The 21,392-nt window shown below is 39.9% G+C and overlaps 1 protein-coding gene and 1 non-coding gene across 3 annotated transcripts in view; one reads left to right on the top strand and one right to left on the bottom strand.

Annotated features, from left to right (window-relative positions):
• Positions 1 to 20,439, bottom strand: part of TRMT10B (tRNA methyltransferase 10B) — a 29,602-nt gene extending 9,163 nt beyond the window's left edge. For both annotated transcript variants that reach the window (XM_004457247.4, XM_012524683.4), the window contains exons 1-7: positions 20,379 to 20,439; positions 18,636 to 18,752; positions 15,724 to 15,926; positions 14,950 to 15,058; positions 14,228 to 14,352; positions 12,813 to 12,965; positions 11,461 to 11,539 (exon numbers count right to left, since the gene is read on the bottom strand). In XM_004457247.4, the coding sequence (XP_004457304.1) occupies positions 11,461 to 11,539; positions 12,813 to 12,965; positions 14,228 to 14,352; positions 14,950 to 15,058; positions 15,724 to 15,909 (652 nt within the window). In that variant the 5' untranslated portion in view covers positions 15,910 to 15,926; positions 18,636 to 18,752; positions 20,379 to 20,439. The remainder of the gene's footprint in view (positions 1 to 11,460; positions 11,540 to 12,812; positions 12,966 to 14,227; positions 14,353 to 14,949; positions 15,059 to 15,723; positions 15,927 to 18,635; positions 18,753 to 20,378) is intronic.
• LOC111763872 (small nucleolar RNA SNORA38) lies at positions 13,671 to 13,802 on the top strand. Its single transcript, XR_002796616.1, has one exon. It is a non-coding gene; the product is annotated as a small nucleolar RNA SNORA38 (small nucleolar RNA).
• Positions 20,440 to 21,392: the final 953 nt, after the last annotated feature.

The following is a 21,392-nucleotide window of genomic DNA, read 5'->3' as shown; positions in this document are numbered from 1 at the left end:
CTCCCAGGCCTCTATTACCCAAGCCCAGCATTTCCAGAAATCTGGCAGTCCTACCTCTCCGGTCTCAGATTAACTCGGGGAGTGGGAGAGTTTAGGTGGGAGGTGCAGAGGGGCCAAGGAGTGCAGGTTCAATTTTCTGGTCCTCCCATTTTATTGACTTTGGAGGACTGACTTAGGGAGAGCCTAGGAAGAGAGAAGAGGCAAATCTACTGGGAGAGCCCAAATTACCTAAATGCCCTGGCATAGGAAACTTGGTTTGGAAGAAGGTGGAGTCAGAAAATTAACTAGGCCCCCTGTAACACACCTAAGGGACAGGGATAGTAGGATGTGCTCTACAGGCTTCCAGTAGCATATCTAGGGCTCTTGGCAAGGAGTGGGTGCTCTCTCAAGAAATTAAGGGACATTATTTTCTGAGGTGGGATGGTTCACCAGCGACACATTTGAATCTCCTACATGAGCCCTCAAGCAGTCTTCCTGCTGCCTTATGAGAGAGGGAAGTCAGGAAGGGAGAAAGGGGGAAGGTCAGACTCCTAAGCAGTTTATTCAATTGCAAAAAGGATTTCTTGCCTGAGGCCTTCTCTGGTCTTTTTTGTAGGTTTGTTTTCTTGTTTTTCCTTCCTCTTTATCGCCCCACTGCCCCCCCCTTTTTTCCTTTTTTTTCTTTTTTTTCCTTTCTCTTTTTCTTGCTTGCTTTTTTTCCCTCCTTTTTCCTTTTTTTGTCCTTTTTTATATTAGGTGCTGCAGGCAACATTTCTTATTTGCTGTGCTTCCTGATCCTCAATTTCCTTTTTTCTTTGTGTGTACTGATTTTGTTGACCAATGCTATCTCCTTTCCTTTACATCATTCTTTCCTCCATCATTTATTGTTTCTCTTACATTCCACTTCTCTTTGTTTAGCCCCCAATATTTCTGACTTTTTATCTCTAATACCTCTAATGTTTTCTATCGTTTATTCAATCTTTATATTATTGTCCTTTCTTTTCTTTTTCCCTCTCTCCTGATCATGCTGGCCTTTCTTTTTTTAAAGATTTCTCTCCGTTTCCCCCCCTCCACCCTCTAGTTGTCTGCTGTCTATGTCCATTTGCTGTGTGTTCTTCTGTGACCACTTCTGTCCTTATCAGCAGCACCAGGAGTCTTTGTTTTCTTTTTGTTGCGTCATCTTGTTGTGTCAGCTCTCCGTGTGTGCAGCGCCATTCTTGGGCATGCTGCACTTTCTTTCGCGCTGGGTGGCTCTCCTTACAGGGTGCACTCCTTATGCGTGGGGCTCCCCTATGTGGGGGAAACCCCTGCGTGGCAGGGCACTCCTTGCGTGCGTCAGCACTGCGCATGGACCAGCTCTACATGGGTTAAGGAGGCCCGGGGTTTGAACCGTGGACCACCCATGTGGTAGGCAGACACCCTATCCATTGGGCCAAGTCTGCTTCCCCACACTGGTCTTTTAATTCATACTATATTCCTCCCCATATTCAGTTTACTATCTCATTATAGGTACTCCACTTTTTTACAGTTTTAACTATACAAAGCTTACATGAGTTCAATATCCATTCTCCTAGATCTCACATGGTTCTTCTGCAAACATTCACTATCAATACTACTATTATATTTTTCTTTTCTTACCTCTTTTGTCTTCTCTGGACCTAATAATTTCCTGCAAGGGAACACAGCCACCAACAAGGAAATAAAATGAACAAAGTGACAAAAAGAAGACTTAACATGCACACACACAAAAAACTAATTAAACCCCAAGACTAGACAAAGAATATAATGAACAGAATAAACCCAACAAGATAAAATGATGACCAGACAGCAACAAAAAACTACAGACCATACCAATAATCAGGAAAACATGGCCCAATCCAACGAACAAACTAAAACCAGGAAGAGAAGTGGAACATCGAACAAGTAAAGTTCTCAAAACGTGTTTCATGGACCAATTCAAAGACGTGAAGGAAGAGATTAAGCATATTAAGAAAACACTTGGGAGGAAGCAGACTTGGCCCAATGGATAGGGCATCCACCTACCACATGGGAGGTCAGCAGTTCAAACCCTGGGCCTCCTTGACCTGTGTGGAGCTGGCCCATGTACAGTGCTGATGCGCGCAAGGAGTGCCGTGCCATGCAGGAGTGTCCCCGCGTAGGGAAGCCCCACGTGCAAGGAGTGCACTCCGTAAGGAGAGCTGCCCAGCGGGAAAGTGCAGCGTGCCCAAGAATGGTGCTGCACACACGGAGAGCTGACACAACAAGATGACACAACAAAAAGAAAACAAAGACTCCCAGTGCAGCTGATAAGGACAGAAGCAGTCACAGAAGAACACACAGCAAATTGACACAGAGAGCAGACAATGGGGGGGGCGGGGGGGAAGGGGAGAGAAATAAAATAAAATAAAAATAAATAAATAAATAAACACTTGGAGAGCGTACAGAAGAAATTGTGATCATGTACAAAAAGATAACAGATATGATGGGGATCAATAGCACAATCCAAGAACACAAAAAAACACTCTCAGCAAATAACAGCAGATTCGAAGAGGCACAGGAAAGAATTAATGATGTGGAAGACAGTACATCTGAAATCAAACAGATAGTAAAATTAATTGATACAGAGATAGAAGAAATCCAGCAGGGACTTAGGGACCTGAATGACAACACAAAATGCACAAACATATACATTATAGGCATCCCCAAAGGAGAAGAGAAGGGAAAGGGGACAGAAGCGGTGCTGGAGGAAATAATAGCTGAAAACTTTCCAAACCTATTGAGGAAGATGGATGTACATCTCTAGGAAGCACAATGCACTCCAAACAGCGTAAATCCCAACAGGTCTACCCCAAGACATATACTTGTCAAATTATCCGATGCGTAAGACAAAGAGAAAATACTAAAAGCAGCAAGAGAAAAAAGAACCATCACATACAAGGGAGGCTCCATAAGATTAAGTGCTGATTTCTCATCTGAAACCATGGAGACAAGAAGGCAGCGGTATGACATAGTCAAGGTACTAAAAGAAAAGAATTTCCAACCAAGAATACTATCCAGCAAAGCTTGCATTCAAAAATGATGGAGAGTTCAAAATATTCACAGATAAGCAGAAACTAAGAGAGTATGCCAACAAGAAAGCTGCCCTTCAAGAAATACTAAAGGGAATTCTGCAGGAGGAAAGAAAAAAACAGGAGAGACAGAGTTGGAGGAGAGTGTAAGAACAACTAAAATGACAAAAAGAGAAGAAAAAAATTAAACAACATATGACAAACACAAATCTAAAGAAAATATGGCTAAAATAAGTAATTCCTTGAAAGTAATAACACTGAATGTCAATGGATTAAACTCACCTGTTAAGAGAAACAGATTGGAAGACTGGATAAGGAAATATGACCCATCTATACGTTGTCTACAAGAAACACATCTTAGACCCAAGGATTCAAGGAGATTGAAAGTGAATGGATGGAAAACAATCTTACAGGCAAACAGTAAAAAAAGGGCAGGTGTAGCTATATTAACATTGGACAAAATAGATTTTAAATGCAAAACTGTTGTGAAGGACAAAGATGGACACTACATATTAGTGAAAGTGATAATCTTTCAAGAAGAAAGAACAATCAAACATTTATGCCCCAACAAGGCTCCTCCAAATACGTGAGGCAAACACTGGAGAAACTAAGTGAAGGAATAGATGCCTCTACAATTATAGTCTGGGACTTTAACACACCACTATCACCATTGGACAGAACATCTCAAAAGAGAATCAATAAAGAAACAAAGACTTTGAACAACATAATAGAGCATCTGGACCTAATCAACTATACAGAACATTATACCCAAATACAGCAGGATATACATTTTTCTCAAGTGTACATGGATGATTCTCCAAGATAGACCACATGATTGGCCACAAAGAAAGTCTCAATGAATTCAGAAAGATTGAAATCATACAAAATAATTTCTCTGACCACAGTGGAATGAAGCTGGAAATCTGCAAGGGCCAGAGACCTAGAATTGGCACCAAGATATGGAAGCTAAACAACATATTCTTAGAAAAACAGTAGGTCAAGGAGGAAATCTCAACAGAAATCAATAACTACCTTGAAACTAATGAAAATGATAACACAACATATCAAAACTTATGGGATACAGCAAAAGCTGTACTGAGAGGGAAATTCACAGCCATAAATTCATACATCAAAAAAGAAGAGCTAAAATTGAAGAACTAACTGAACAAGTAGAGGAATTAGTAAAAAAAAACAACAAACTAAACCCAAAGAAAGAAGAAAGAAGGAAATAACAAAGATCAGAGAAGAACTAAATGAAATAGAAAATAGGAAGGCACTTGAAAAAATAAACAAAACAAAGAGCTGGTTCCTTGAGAAGATCAAAAAAATTGACAAACCCTTAGCTAAACTAACAAAGGAAAAAAGAGAGAAGATGCAAATACACAAAATAAGAAATGAGAAGGGTGATATCAGCACTGACCACACTGAAATAAAGACTATCATAAGGGGATACTTTGGAAAATTATATTCCAACCAGAAGGACAATTTAGAGGAAATGGACAAATGCCTAGAAACACATAAGCAGCCTACACTGACAAAAGAAGAAATCGATGATCTCAACAAACCAATCACAAGTAAAGAGATAGAATCAGTCATTAAAAACCTCCCAAATAAGAAGAGCCCTGCATTAGCTGGCTTCACAGGTGAATTCTACCAAACATTCTGGAAAGAAATATCACCAATCTTGCTTAAACCCTTGCAAAAAATTGAAATAGAAGGAACATTGCCTAACTCATTTTATGATGCCAACATTACCCTAATACCAAAGCCAAACAAAGACACCACAAGAAAGGAAAATTACAGACCAATCTCTCTAATGAACCTGGATGCAAAAATCCTCAACAAAATACTTGCTAATTGTGTTCAACAACACATTTAACAAGTTATACACCACAACCAAGTGAATTTCATTCCTGGTATGCAAGGATGCTTCAACATAAGAAAATCAATAAATGTAATACACCTCATAAACAGATTGAAGGAAAAAAATCACATGATCATATCTGTAGATGCAGAAAAAGCATTTGACAAAATACAGCACCCTTTCTTGATAAAAACACTGCAAAAGATAGGAATAGAAGGAAGTTTTCTGAACATGATAAAGGGTATATATGAAAAACCCACAGCTAACATCATTTACAATGGTGAAATCCTAAAATCTTTCCCTCTAAGATCAGGAACAAGACAAGGATGCCTACTATCACCCCTTCTATTTAACATTGTCTTAGAAGTACTTGCTCGAGCACTGAGGTAAGAATAAAAAATTTAGGATCCAAATAGGAAAGGAAGAAGTAAAAATTTCACTATTTGCAGATGACATGATCCTATACATAGAAAGCCCTGAGAAATCTACAACAAAGCTTCTAGAACTTATAATTGAGTTCAGTAATGTTGCAGGGCTTAAGATCAATGCACAAAAATCAGTAGCATTTCTGTACACCGATGATAAGCAATCTGAGGGGGAAATCAAGAAACAAATACCATTTATAATAGCAAAAAAAAAAAAAAAAAATCGAATACCTAGAAATAAATTTAACCAAAGATGTAAAAGATTTATATACAGAAAACCATACAAAATTATTCAAGGAAATCAAAGAAGACCTAAATAAATGGAAGAATAGTCCCTGTTCATGGATAGGAAGATTAAATATTATTAAGATGTCTATCCTACCAAAACTGATCTATACATTCAATGCAATCCCAATAAAATTCAACACAGCATTTTTTAAAGAACTAGAAAAATTAATTATGAAATTTATTTGGAAAGGAAAGAGACCCCAAATAGCCAAAGACATATTGAAAAAGAAAAATGAAACTGGAGGAATCACACTACCAGATTTCAAAACATACTACAAAACTACATTAGTGAAAATGGCATGGTATTGGCACAAGGATAGACACACTGACTAATGGAACCAAATTGAGAGTTCTGATATAGATCCTCAAATATACAGTCATCTGGTATTTCAGAAGACCACCAAGCCCACTCAACTGGGAGAGAATGGCCTCTTCAACAAATGGTGCCTAGAGAACTGGATATCTAAATGCAAAAAAAGGAAAGAGGATTACCATCTCACACCTTATACAAAAATCAACTCAAGATGGATCAAAGTCCTAAATGTAAGAGCCAAGACCATAAAGACCTTGGAAAACAATGTAGGCAAAGCATCTACAGGACCGTGTAATAGGAAATGGCTTCATGAACTTCACACCCAAAGCACAAGCAGCAAAATAGATAAATGGGACTTCCTCAAAATTAAAGCCTTTTGCACCTCAAAGGAGTTTGTCAAGAAAGTGAAAAGAGAGCCTACTCAATGGGAGAAAATATTTGGTAACCATATATTTGATAGGAGACTTATATGCTGCATATATAAAGAACTCCTACATCTTGAAAACAAAAAGACAAACAACCCATTTTAAAAATGGGAAAGAGATTTGAACAGATATTTCTCCAAAGAAGAAATAGAAATGGCTAAAAAGCACATGAAAAAATGCTCCAGACCTCTAGCTATCAGGGAAATGCAAATCAAAACTACAATGAGATACCATCTTACGCTCATAAGACTGGCAACAATAAAAAAAACAGAAGACTACATGTGCTGGAGAGGATGTGGAGGAATGGGAACACTCATCCACTGCTGGTGGGAATGCAGAAGGATCCAGCCATTCTGGAGGACAGTTTGGCAGTTTCTCAAAAAGTTAACTATAGGAGTTGGACTTGGCCCAGTGGTTAGGGTGTCCGTCTACCACATGGGAGGTCTGCGGTTCAAACCCTGGGCCTCCTTGACCCATGTGGAGTTGGCCCATGCGCAGTGCTGATGCACCCAAGGAGTGCCATGCCACACAGGGGTGTCCCCGTGTAGGTGAGCCCCACACACAAGGAGCACGCCCTGTAAGGAGAGCTGCCCAGTGCAAAAGAAAGTGCAGCCTGCCCAGGAATGGCGCTGCACACACAGAGAGCTGACGCAGCAAGATGACGCAACAAAAAGAGACACAGATTCCCGTTCCACTGACAACAACAGAAGTGGACAAAGATGAACATGCAGCAAATAGACACAGAGAACAGACAACTGGGGTGGGGGGGGGGAAGGGGAGAGAAATAAATAAAAATAAATAAATCTTAAAAAAAAAAAAAAGTTAGCAATAGATTTGCCATATGACCCAGCAATTCCACTGCTGGGTACATACCCAGATCTGAAAATAAGGACACAAACCGATATATGCACACCAATGTTTATGCATTATTCACTATTGCCAAAAGGTCGAATCAACCCAAATGCCCATCAATGCATGAATGGATAAATAAAATGTGGTTTATATATACAATAGATACTACTCAGCTATAAGAAGGAATACAGTACAATCACATGTGATAACATGGAAGACTCTTCAGGACCTTATGTTGAGTGAAGCAAGCCAGGCATTGAAGGACAAATACTACATGACCTCTCTAATATGAAACAAGCAAACCAAGCTGTCTCAGAGAGCTGAAGACTGGAAGATAGGCTTAAAGGAATTTGGGAGGGAGAGGAAAGTTGTGAGCTGATGCCTACATGGGTAAAGTCTATGATAAGCTGGAAGAAAGTATTTGTACAGGGAGGGAATAAAATGGGGGCTTAGGGATAACTTTGGGTAGGGTTTTGTGGGCTTGAGGGGGGCTAGGGTTGGGAGGATGGGTCAGATGACCCAAGGAATTGGGGGTAGGGCTGGGGGGAACAGTTGAATATGGGAGAATGTCAGTTATATGGCTGAAATTATACTGTTGAGAAAACCCTTTAGAAAATATAATAAGGAAGGATCGCATGTTTAAGGTGCTTAAGTGGGGGAATCTGGTACAGGGACAAGCTTCTAGGGAGTATGTGAGTGCTCATTTTGTCATAGTGTGTTATATTATTGGTTGGAGACCCATACAATGAGTGTGAAGGTGTACCCACATCCCTGGGACCTGATGTTCCCAAATAGAGGGAATCATGTCTCTCGAGAGAATCGCTGGCTCCCAATTAGTTAGGGTAGTCTAGTATGTCAAGCCCTCAGCATTACTGCAGCATCTGTAAATCTGGTCCCACAAGTAGTGAAGATTGATTGTCACGGTTGCCCTGAGCGGAGGGGGAGAAAGGTATAGCACAGATGGAAGCAGGGCAACTGGGGGACAATGGAAGTGTTCCACAAGATCATGTAATGATGGACATAGGACATGTTAACTTACAACTAAAGAGTATAAAAGTCTATAAACTAAATGTAAACCATAATGTAAAACATAAGGAAACTAAAAATTTAGAAATTTGTACAGTCTAAAATATAAACAATAATGTAAACCAAAATGAAACCATGTCTGATAGCAGTTTCAAAATCTGTACATCAGTTGTGGCAAATATAACATGAACATGGAAAAAGATCATTGCTGGGGAAAGGGGAAAAGGGTTTGATGTTGATATATGGGAGTCCCCTATATTGTGTATGTGAATTACTGTGATCTAAACTTTTTTGAAGACAAAATTAAAAATTAGAAAAAAAAAAAGGAAGTAGACACTGAGGAAGAAATGAAAGACAGTGCCTTGCCACTGTACATACAGGGCAACACCTATTACAGTGATGAAAGGCAAAATGTTAGAAACAAAGATTTATAATATTTTTCATTTATTAATACATCAATTTATTTTTACTTTATTTTAGTATTTCTAAATTATTATGTATTCTATTTCTAAACTTTAAACCGATCACTATATATATTTCAATTTCCTATTAATTGAATTTGGCAATATATTAGGATTCATTGTTGAAGAAGTTTTAGACCACAGAGAGGTTCAATTATGGCAGGGGAGGAACTCTGGTGTGGGGTGTTATTGATGGGGGGGACATGGGTGGGCGGGAGTTCTCCAGGGCATAGGGGACATAAATTTGTTATGATATATGTTGGGTATTTTTATAGTAGTTACAGTTATAAATGTCAACTGAGGGAGTGCTGAGTTCCTATCCAGGGGAGTTCTGACACATTCCCCAATGGAACAATAATCTCCCAAGTGTAACAGCAAAGATCGACAAGGAAGCATGGTCCAATAATGAGCCCTTCATATTGATGACTATACTTAGGAGCCTGTGTGCCTAAAATATGAACTAAGCCTAGAGCTGCAGGGTGCCTAAGTGTTAGCTCCTGAGAGCCTCCATGTTGCTCAAATGTGGCCACTCTCTAAGCCAAACTCAACATGTAAATGCACTACCTTCCCCCAGCATGGGACATGACTCCTGGGGATGAACCTCCCTGGCACCGAAGGATTACTACCAATCACTAACTGGTGAAGCAACTAGAAAGAGACCTTGAATAAAAGGGTCAATTCAGACCAGCTGAATATCTCAGCCTACAAGTTGGATCAAGTGTTAAAAACTGCTTTTTACCTTGAATAAAAGGGGGAAATGACAAAGATGAATGAGTTTATATGGCTAAGAGTCTTCCAAAAAGAGCCGGGAGGTCATCAGAGGGGTTGTGCTTATGCACAGATCAGCATGACCCTAGAAAAAGCCAAAGTAGATACAACCCTAGATACTGGTTCTCCTGAAGGCTACAGAGATCCACAGGGTATATAGTCATGGCAGATGAATATGGAGTTCTGTGCCATGTCAGAGGGCCCTACTTTGGAATTTGTGCTCCTGTGTGTGATGGAGCTGGACTCAGATGTGACTTTTCTACACATGCTTCTTGTGTCACTTCTACTGAACCTGTGGTTGGCGCTTGGGATGGTGCATACTTAGGAGACTTGAGTTTCTGAACTGCCCATATGCCAGCTGGGTGCTGAGCCTCAGCAGAGTGGTGACTCCTACTCTCTGATTTGTTGGTCTTACCCAGGCCAGCTAAGAGGGAGGTGAAGATGGTCAACCACCACACCAGGGAAACAAGAGTGCCTAAAACTGAAAGCAAAAGAATTGCATTCATCATCCATGTGGAATCTAAGCCCCCTCTTGATCTAGAGGTGGAGAGGACATCACCATCCCAGGGTCCACAGAATGGAAGAATAAAATATGGACTAGAGTGGACTTAACGGTATTCTACTACAAAACTATTGTGACTAGTAATAGAAGAAATTTTAGCATCGAGGGGGAGAAAGTGGCCACAGCAGTTGCTGAGGACAGGGAGAGGGAAGAAGAGATGTGATGTGGGGGCACTTTTGGGATTTTGAGTTGTCCTAAATGATATTGCAGGGTCAGATGCTGGACTTCATACATCCTGCCATAACCCACTGAATGTACTGGGGGAGAGTGTGAACTACAGGGTAAACTATTATCTATGTAGTGCAGCAGTGCCCCAAAATGTGTTCACTGAGTGTGATGAGTGTGCCACAATGATGGGGGAGGTTGTTCGGTGTGGGAGGAAAGGGGTGTGGGGGGGTGGAGGGTATACAGGAACCTCTTATATTTTTTAATGTAATTTTTTTGTGTGATGTATATATCTTCAAAAAAGTACAATTTACAAAAATGATGAGGTGGGGGGTGGGGAGTGGGTTATATGGGAACCTTTTATATTTTTGTTTTTTTATGTTTTTCAATGTAATGTTCCTTGTGATCTACTAAATTTAATTTTAAAAATGGTGAAAAAAATAATCCTATGATCAACTTGATACCCATAAATTTGAAAACTGTGAAAAGTGGTATTTTGTAGGAACATTATACATATTTTGTGTGTGTGTGTGTGTATGTAAACATTGACCAAAGAAGGGCTAAGAGGGGAACTGGGAAGGATCACCAGGCAGCAGAGAAAGTCTACCTAAGAAGGAGACCCTAATCCGTGCAGTTATGTGCACACAGTAGGACATATGTGGGAAGCGGCCTTAGCCCAATGGATAGGGCGTCAGTCTACCACATGGGAGGTCCACGGTTCAAACCCTGGGCCTCCTTGACCTGTGTGGAGCTGGCCCATGCGCAGTGCTGATGCGCGCGTGGAGTGCCCTGCACACAGGGGTATCCCCCCCGTGGGGGGACCCCACGTGCAAGGAGTGCGCCCCATTAAGGAGAGCCGCCCAGCGCGAGGAAAGCGCAGCCTGCCCAGGAATGGCGCCGCACACACGGAGAGCTGACACAACAGGATGATGCAACAAAAAGAAACACAGATTCCTGTGCCACTGACAACAACAGAAGCGGACAAAGAAGAACATGCAGCAAACGGACACAGAGAATAGACAACTGGGGCAGTGAGGGGAAGGGGAGAGAAATAAATAAAATAAATAAATCTTTAAAAAAAAAAAAAGTAGGACATATGTAAAGTATCTAGTGAGGTGTCTGCCCAAAAGAGATATGTAATACGTGGTCATTTCTGTTTGCTAGTTTTCTCGTTATTCCTTGGATGGCTTTAATAAATTCTGTCACAGGGAATAATGAAATAAAGAGCTGGGAACAATATGAATCCATGCATTAAAGTACATACCATGTCCTGAGTCAGGAGTCAGGTACACAAGGGTTTCCAGAGGAAATAAACTAAAGCAGTCTTCTTCTGTTATGTCTAGCTGAAACACACAAACAAGCTAATGTATTGCAACCTAGGTAAATACACAGCCCACAATCCCACAATGGAACAACTGGATATCTAGTTTCTATCAGACATGGCTCTAGATACAAGGGGCTACATATCTGTCAGCCTTTTCTCAGAAAGTGCTTGGTTGAGGAGCAATTGAAAGGAACTGACAATCAAAACTACAAAATGAGACAGAAAGTGATATGGGGCCCTAATAGAGTACAGAAAACATTCCGCAGGACTACAGATGATGCAGTAACAACACCAGGGACATCCTTCTGGTGAAGGGAATGCTGAGATGGGTTTCTGAAAAGAGTTAAGATTGACAAGTACACAAGGGAGAAGCATTCTAAGAGAGAATCGCCTAAGTAAGGCACAAAGATAGGAAAGCAAGGAGACTATGTGGCCCTATGAGGGGATCTATTTTGATTATATGCAGGAGTCATAAAAAGAAGTAGAGATGTAAAGCTTGAAATGGTCTCACTATATGAGAGACAAGACAGTAATAGCAACCACCACTAACTGCTCAGTACCACACTGCACACTCTTCCCACTTAATCACCTCCACAGACCTCCCCAGAGGAGGCCAGAACTGCTCAGTACATGCTTTATAACACAAACATGCAAGGGTATTTTTAGCAACATTTCTGAGGAATTTATCTGGATTCTCACCTAAATATCTATCACTACATTTATGAGATCCTAGAGAAAGAGTTGAAAGGTACCTTAGTACTCCTCTTCAGCCAATACATAGATAAAGAAACTGAGGCCCAGAGAAGTTGAGCAAATTAAGATCTGAGAACCCAGGCCCCCACCTTCCAGTGATGTTGAGCATGGTTCACTCAGAACAATCCCTCCTCCCTAAAACTCACATTAAACCCACAGCACTTCCAAAAGGATTCTTTCCCCCTTCCCCCCCAAGTTCAAGTTCTCTAATTCTGTACTACTGAGAACAAGGAAGGATTTATAGCATTTCCCCAAAAACTTCATACCCAGAATATACAGTCTGGTGTGAAATCCACAAAATACAGTCCTAGGTACTGGTTAATATGAGTTTGCCAATGTAATGAAAGGATGGAGAAAATTTTTAAGTTTATAATCTGATGAGCAGCTCTGAATTTTTCTATATTCCAGTAGTGAAAACATATAATGTAGGTTTTACTTCAAAATTCAAAAAAGTGAAAAAGGAATTCAAATATTTAATTTACTATCACCCTACAACCACTTTTTAGAAAACAATTTAAATAATATGCAAAAAGATTTACCAGGTAACTAGAAAATCCATCATTCATCCTCAAACACTCTTCATACAGAGGACTGTCCATTGTGAATCCAGTGAGGCAGAGCCAAAATGGCCTGTCAGCTTTTTTATTTGAACCATACAACCTTCGGATCTGTCCAGCCAGTCTACTTAATTCCTTAAAAGAAATAAGGACAACTCAGGGTAGAAACATGCCAACTCAGTCTAAATTCATTATTAACAAATAGTTACCCAGCAAGTTCTATGATGTTACTCCAGAAACTCTAATGAACTGGGATGGCCCCTTTTATATGAGGAGTGAGTACATGCAGGTATGAGCATGTACATGTGGACTCACCTTTTACCAATTAAAGTCAAGGTAATGATACTAGCCCAGAAATAGTGAGTTAATGGGAAAAAAACAAGATTCCTCCCTTCTTCTGGATCTGTTGTCATGCTGCTTCCCAATTACTGATATATGGAATTATTTTAAGCTTTTACCTAAAATCTTACCATGCAATATTTACTATTTATATGATTAGAATGAGGTCAGAATTACTACAAAGAGATTTTTATACTTTATCTGATAAACTTGGCAACTTTTCTCTAATTTAGGAGGTAAGGTTGGAAGTTTTAACTTTTCACTCTGAATTCAGAGGTATCATACTTAGAGAAAGATGGCTTCACAGTTTACCCTGATTTGGTTCAGCAGAGAAAAAAAGGCTGTCTGATTTAATGTGATAGTTAATCTGCAAACATAAACAGGAGAGAATTCTTGGCTGACTTCTTCATAGCGCTATAGCATAGAGGTTGGGTTGTAATAACATCAGATCTGCAGTTTTCCTAATTTCTCTGAAAAACATGCAAACAATAGTATATACAACCATCCTACAAAAGCATGTCTGTGGTTTCCCGTCCTTGGACACAGAAAAATTGGAGGCAAAGAGATGTGGACTTGGAGAAGTCTGTAGTCAGCTTGCTCCCTATAGGCTCAAGGTCACCCTTTCCCACACAGAAAAAAAAAAAGTATATACAACAGGGATGTTGGAAAACATAAAGATTCATTTAAAGTTTACATACACTGCAGGAAGATCCTCTGCCAGATAACCTCCCCACAACAAGCAAGAGGCAAATATTCTTCTCCCTAGCAGAAGATCAAAGGTTTAGTCTCTGAATAACTGAACCTGAAAGGGTCCATCCAAACTCGGGACACCACTAACAGAAATGGAAAGGTTTGGGCTCAAAACACAAGGTTTATAAGGTAAAATTTTCAATTTAAACTGGAGGATACCTATTCTCTTCCAGATTCTTTACAACAGTCATTTCAGAACTAAGTAGCCCAGTGTAGAAAAACCAAACACTTTTTGCTCTTCATGAAAGCTGCTCCCTTCTGGGCCACCCTCATGTGAGCAGGAATTCAGAGCTTAGTGAATAGTCTACCTTCTTAGACATGTGGTGGGTCATACTCAAATCAATACACAGTCTTGGTCCTGAGCGTTTGGCTTCCAAAAGTCTCTCTTTGGTTAAGGCTTTCAGAAAACGTTTGCTGTGCTGGGGGCGGATGCCTAGAGCAGAAATATAAGACAGGAATAAAAATAGAAAAACAGAGGAATCATATTTAGTAAGAAACTAATCTCCTAGCCAGGAGAGTACTTCTACATATAAAGAGAACCTTGAGACTTGCACTAAGCATTCATTCATGAGGAGATTTAGATAGAGTGGTAAAGAATATGGGCTCTGAAACTGACCACTGGGTTTAAGGGCCAGTGTGCTCATTTATTTGCTGCATGATCTTAGGCATGCTACTTAATCTCTCTGAAGCTGAGTCTCTTCACATACAAAATGGGGACAAAAGTACCTACCCCTATTTTATAATCCATATAAAATTCTTAGCACTGAGTTTAGCACTTAGCACTGAATAAATACTACCTGTTTTTGGTCTCACTTCTACTTTGGAACTTACAAACACATATGTTCACCAGACTGCTTATATTTGAAAGGAAGCCTTTAGTTTTGCTTTCTTTAATACTAGCCTCCCTTCAAAACAGGACAATGAGTTCCACCTCTTAAATGTTTTTTACTTAAAACAATATTCCTACTCTTCTAGAACTTGCAGACACCAGTTTGCTAAGAAATAAATATTATCACACAGGATTTGTTACCTGGATTTTCAGCACAATTGGTTTTTCTTCTTTCTTTTTCTTGCTTTCTTCTGCTCTTCTTTGCTGCAACTATCTTTTCCCAGTGTCTCTGTTTTCTTTGCACATTTTTCTTATGTTATCCAGAAAACAAAATTGTTTGAGAACTTCATAAGCACCAAAAAGGAAAATAAATATTACAAATAGTTACTTCATTATTTTTTTTCATTTAGACCGAAAGTTAGGAGAAAACTGACATCAGTCTTTTTTTTTTTTCTTTAAGAGGTACTGGGGATTGAACTGAAGACCTTGTACATGGGAAACAGGTGCTCAAGCACTCAGCTACATCTGCTTCCCAATGAGAGTTGGTTTTCTTGTTTGTTTTGTTTTTAGAAGGTACAGGGGATTAAACCCAGGCCTTCATATATGGGAAGCAGGTGCTCAACCACTCGAGCTATATCCACTCCCCACATTAGTCTTAAAAACAAACCTAGGCTGGACTATGTCGATAGAGTCACAGAAAAGAGACATGATGACCTGTCCAAGGTCACATTAACTCATTAAAAAACAAGGCCTTGGGCACAGATTTCATGACCCTAGGTTTATAAAAATTCCTCATGAACTCCATTCACTTTGCCTGTGTCTCAAATGGAACTGAAACTTTAAAGCAATTAACAGGAAATTCATCACCTGGAATACACAAAATTCATTCCATCTCTCTTTTTGTAACCACTACCTACTCTTAGAATAGGGGTCTCTCATTGCACAGCCTATGGCTAATAAACTCACTGCACTCACCGAGCACCATGTTGCACTGCCTGTAGGCAGGGTCTCTCCCTTCCAGCTCTCGCATTCCACATCAATCTGCAGAAGCTGGAAGCTTTCAGAGATGCTGTCTTCGCTTGTGTCCTGAAGGATGTCTTCTTGCCCTTGCAGCACATGTGACTCTGTTTTCTGGGCACTCCTTTCCAATTTCCAGTCCATAAGGTTAATTTTCTATCCTTTTCAACCAGTTTGGAAAAAGGCACAATTATATCAGACTTTCCAATTTTTCACTTACATAAAACCAAACGACAAATAGTGTTAATGTGTTACTGAAGGAACAGAAGCATGTACAATATTGACTCAAATTTATTGAACTATGAAATGCATGTGTGCCTTCCAGGGAAATGACTCAAATACAGAAACATTTACTCCGAACATCAGCAGTTACTCACTGCTGCAGTGACAGAGCTAACCAAATCATTTATTGCTTTCTTTGAAACATATTATTTGGTTTGCCTGTGGGACAGAGATGGGAAAAGGAACTTCCTCAATTAGGTCTCAGTTTATTTCCAAAATCAGACCTTTGCAATATTTATTAGTTGACCTTTAGCAACCATTTATACACAGGTGACTGAGGATCTGTTCGTTTCTATTTTTTCAGCATATTTTCTTTTTTCTGCACTGTGTGCTTCAGTTCAGAGAGTTTCTACCAACCAGTCTTCAAGTTCATGGATCTTTTCTTCTGCAGTGTTCAGTGTGTATTTAGCCTGTCAAGTTAATTTTCATTTCAAATGCTGTTTTTTATATTTTGTTGGTTCTTTTATAGAGATTCTATTTCTTTGCTGAGATTTCTCATCTACTTACTCATTATATCCATTTTCTTCCTTTAAATATTTGAATGTACTTATAGCAGGTATTAATATGGCAATACCTACTCTCTAGCTTCCTTGCACATCTAGCAATTTTTTATTTAATGCTGGACATTGTGGAGACTTCATTTTTGAACACCTTGAACACCTGCATTTTAGTTTTGGGAAGAAATTCATTTGCTGGTGGATTAGCTTGATTCTCTTAAGGCATGGTTTTAGATTTTGTTTGGGATGGTCTTAGATAGCCTTTGCCCTACAGCTAAAGTAGCCCTACTCCTTAGATATGGCCTCTCTGGGCTTTCAAACAAATGCCCAGGGTATTCAGTGAAGACTCTATAATTTCCACTTAGCTCACTCTACTCTAGTAGCTATTTTCAGCCAGGCCTCATAGAATTTTGCCCTGCTCAAGCAGCTTTGATTTCAGCTCAAGACTCAATGTGACCTCTACGCAGATTTCCAGTGCTCATTCTCTTCAAAGCTATCCCCTTTCCAGTACCCTGCTTCACAAATTCTAGCCACTTTAGCAGCCCTGAATTACAATCTCTGTTTCCTACACCAGTGACACTTCTGCTCTCTGTATAGGTTCCAAGTCTCTATGCAGTTGTTTGGAAATTGCCCTCGGACAGAAAGCCAGGGTGACAGTGGGGCTGACCTTATGTTTCTTTTCTCTCAAGGTTCATAGCCTTGTCCTAATTATTGTCCAATGCCTCAAAACAGTTTCTTCATATATTTTGCTCAGTTTTCATTTTTTATGGTATTATGGTAATTCAAATACTCATGCCTCTATCATGACAATGACCAGAAGTCATCTCTATCATTTTTAAGAATATTTTTTAACTTCTGTTTTTTGTTCAACAGTCTGATATTTGACTCCCCAATATGTGAGACTGGGAATATAAACAACCTTATCCTTCCCTCAATCTTCTCTTCTCCCTTTAATTTTCCAACTTTGGTCAGCTGGACTTTTAATTTTACATGGTAAAAGCAGGTTTTCCATTATGTTCTGTCATCATAACAAAGTCTTCTGTGCTTTGTTTATACCCTTGTTTCTAAAATTTGTAAACCAATAAATTATATTATAATTCTCTAAATATCATTTGCTACAGGTAAAAGAAGTGTTCTAAGATTATATTTTCTTCTCCAGGGTTTTATTGCTATGCCTAGAAAATATTTATAGAATTGAGTTCATATTGTTTTGATTTTATTTTCATACCCCATCAAATGCTCCAAATTGGACCAAACTTGTTCAGTTTTCAGTTTTAGACATACTTACATGGGCTGCTATAGTGGAAAAAGAGCAGTCTTAGGATTTAGCTATACTTTACAGCTTGCTGTTTATGAGTAGTGGGACAAGAGCCAAACCACTTAACTGTTTATCACAGATTCTTCCCATGAGATGGGATAATACCATTTCATAGGTAAAAGAGCTATATACATATAGAAGTAAAGAGTATATAACTGTAAGTCTTTTGAGTAGTCTTGGGTATTTCATTACACATCATGTAAACACTATGTGATCAAATATATTCCTGAAGATCAAAAAACTTTGACATTTAAAATTTGTGTCCACTTGCCTGTCTAGGCTAAAGTTTCCTTCTGCAAAGAAATCCTTTTTTTGTTAGTCAGTATGAATTAATTTTTAAATGTATTTCTTTTACCATTGACTGAATCACAAAGAATTTATGGCATATACAAAATTCAATAGTGTATACAATATTTCTAGAGAAATGAGGAAAGTACCAAGCTATTCTTAAAGATTCTTAAATATTTCAGAACTACTGCACTGTTCACATATGAATAGCAATGTTAATTATAAATATCTGTCTTAACACAATATTTCTAGGCTGTTATAACAGTTCTTTTAGATGACTGAACAAACTTTGTTGTGTCAACTACAAGTCATCTGCATTTAGGCATTCACAAAAAAACTAATGAGAACTTTAGACAAACTGATCCAACACCTAATAACTTCATTTTATCAGGGTGAGAAAACAAAATTTGTTAAATGAATGCTAGTTGGTTAATAACCATGAAATCTGTTCATCCTGTGAACTCCATAGTATTTTGTATACTTACCTGTGTTTGTCTATTTATTGAGTCAATAAATAGACACTCAGCTTCCTCTCTGTGCCAGGCCCTGCTGGGGAATGACTGGAAGGCAACAGATGTAGATGACCATTTAGAGAAGTCTAGCTAGGAAAGAGAAAAAAGAACTAGTGGTAGTAGCTAAAAGTGTTGCAAAGTATTCCATTATTGTTTAAAAATTTGGATGGTTAAAAAAAAAAAGTTCTGTGCTGATCTTTTCTCTAACCAAACTGAATGCCCTTGTAGGAGGGATTGTGCCACATTTACCTAAATACTGAACACCTCACAGTCTAGAACCCTGTAAACAACAGTACTTGATAAATGTTTGTTCAACTGAATGGAATTTTATCATCTCTAATTCCCTTCCTGCCTATTCCTTGCCTTCTACCTCAGGCCTCCTCAACTTCCTATAGTCCATGTAGATGTTTTTCAGACCAGGAACTTGGGATACAGTGATTGAAAATCAAATGAAAGTAACCCCAATCACTACCAGAGGAGCCTGTAATACAGCAGATTGCTCAGTCCTGAGGGTAGGGACCACATCATATTCATCTTTGTATCCTCAGCAATCAGCACAAGACCTGGCACAGAATGGAAGCTCAGTAAATACTTCCTAACACCTAGAAATCTAAAGAAAGCAAAGACGAAGTTGGATGTCACAGAGGCACAGAATTAATTAATCTGTGCAAGACATTATATATGTCCAGATATAGCACTTTCATTTCTTTATTGAAAAACTTCCTGAGCCTCTTTTATAGGCCAGGTCCTACACTGGGTATTAGGGCTACTCAGTTAATTATTCAACAAATAATTACTGAGCACTTGACATATTGTACATGCTGCCTTCATGGGGCTCCAATTAGCTGACTCTGCCTTGAACAATAGCTGGTCTGCCTATGTTTCCCCACTAGATTATGGCAAGGATGGAGAATTCACCTGCATGTCCCAGTGCTCACTCAGTACTAAGCCATGTAGAACAGGAATGTTCTACATGTTTGATAATCACATCATTCTTCTTCTGCTCAGAACTCCGAAGTGTTCTCCAAAGGTAACAAGGACGTTTCCGCCTCTGGACCTTCCCTTTTGCTGTTCTCTCTACCTTGAATACTCTTCCCTCAGAAATTTACAAGACCTCCTTCCTTCACTTCACTCAGGTTTTCACTATCCAACACGGCACATTATTTTATTTATCTTATTTTTGTTTTAACCTCCCCTATCCCTAGAATGTAAGCAGGTGTTTTCCTTTGCTTTGTTCACCGTTGTATCCTACACATTTAGAATACGGCTTGTTACACAGTACAAGCTCAAAAAAATACTTGCTAAGTTGATGAATCCTCCACCCCTACTCCCATCTCTGGAGTCTCATCTTGACAGAGGTCGCGGATCCTTTCTAGCTCAAGTTCCACCTGATGAGCCTAAATGCAGGCGCTAAATGATGGACAAGCCTCTGCACACTTCTCTCATTTTCTCATTCCACTCCTCTGGTATTTCCACATTAAAACGCTTAGTCCCCAGACCTGAGAGAAACTCGCCTGTGGGACACGCCTGGCCCACAAGCCGCGGGTGTGAGGGGAGGCAGGAAGAGAAAACACCAGGAAAGTGGGGTACCCCGGGCGAAGTAACTGTTAAACGCTATTTCCCTGGCGCCCGCCCCGCCCGCAAGAAAGGCCCCCGTCCGTCGCCGCACCCACCCAGACCCTACTCCCACCTATAATACCCCAGCCCCAGGTGTACCTGATCTCGTAACCTCACGCGGCCGCGCACTTTTGGCTCCGCCTCTGATCCACTTCCGTTTCCTTGTCCCTCTCCGAATGGGATCCTGGGAATTGTAGTTTTCAGGCAGGCGGGTTGCTACAGTGGCCAGAGTAGAGGCTGCAGTTTCCAATTACCGCCGTGGATGGAGCTTGGGGCGCTTAGTCTCCGTGTCACTGTCTTTTAAATGAGATTTACAGGCTCTGTCTCTTCCTAGAGGGGCCCGTACCAAGTCTTGGTGTGTATTTCCATCTTTCCCATTTCTCAGCAAGCTCCCTTCTTTCCCCCATATCACAAATAAGGTCTTTTTACTGGCCTAATTTAAAAAATAATAAGAAGAATTACAATCCCAGTGCCTTGCCATCCTCACAGGACTATTACAGACCAGGCCCAGTGTTGTCTGTAAAAGGCTGGACACTGAAAATGGAATGAAACCAAAACTTGAAGCATCTATCCCACAACCTGAACACCTTGCCCTCTCCCTGGCTTTCCCACCAGCAGGGTCCAGGAGCTGATATAACCCTTTCCCGAACACACAGCCCCTCTCCCTGCTACTTGCCTGTCTAGGCTCACAGCAGAGATATCCTGCCTGGGCAAGAAAGAAGTCTAGACTCTGTACAAACTCCCTCATCCATGTCTCCTCACATGTCAACCGGGAAACCGGTTCAGAGAGATGAAGCGACTTCCCCAAGTCTTGAGCTGAAGAAGACTATCAGCCACTCTTTCCTTTACACACGTAGTTCTAGGAGTCTCACCCATCAAAGAGGCCCTACCATGGCCTGAAAGAGCCTGAAACCTTACTCAGGAAATCACAGCCTAGTCGATTACTGCTTGATCCCATACTATTTCCCCCACTGGACTTTTCTTTCCATAGCTCTTCTGGCATCTACCACCTCCTCCCCAAACCATGCTTCAATTCATCTTTTATTTGCTAATGGACAACTTTTCAAATGCTAAAATTAAAAATTATTTTTCCCTACAAAGCTTTTTCTAAAA

Source organism: Dasypus novemcinctus, chromosome 8 (genome assembly GCF_030445035.2).
Source record: "Dasypus novemcinctus isolate mDasNov1 chromosome 8, mDasNov1.1.hap2, whole genome shotgun sequence".
Lineage (NCBI taxonomy): Eukaryota > Metazoa > Chordata > Mammalia > Cingulata > Dasypodidae > Dasypus > Dasypus novemcinctus.
The sequence above is the reverse complement of the archived record's forward strand: the minus strand, read 5'-3'. Positions and strand labels throughout refer to the sequence as shown.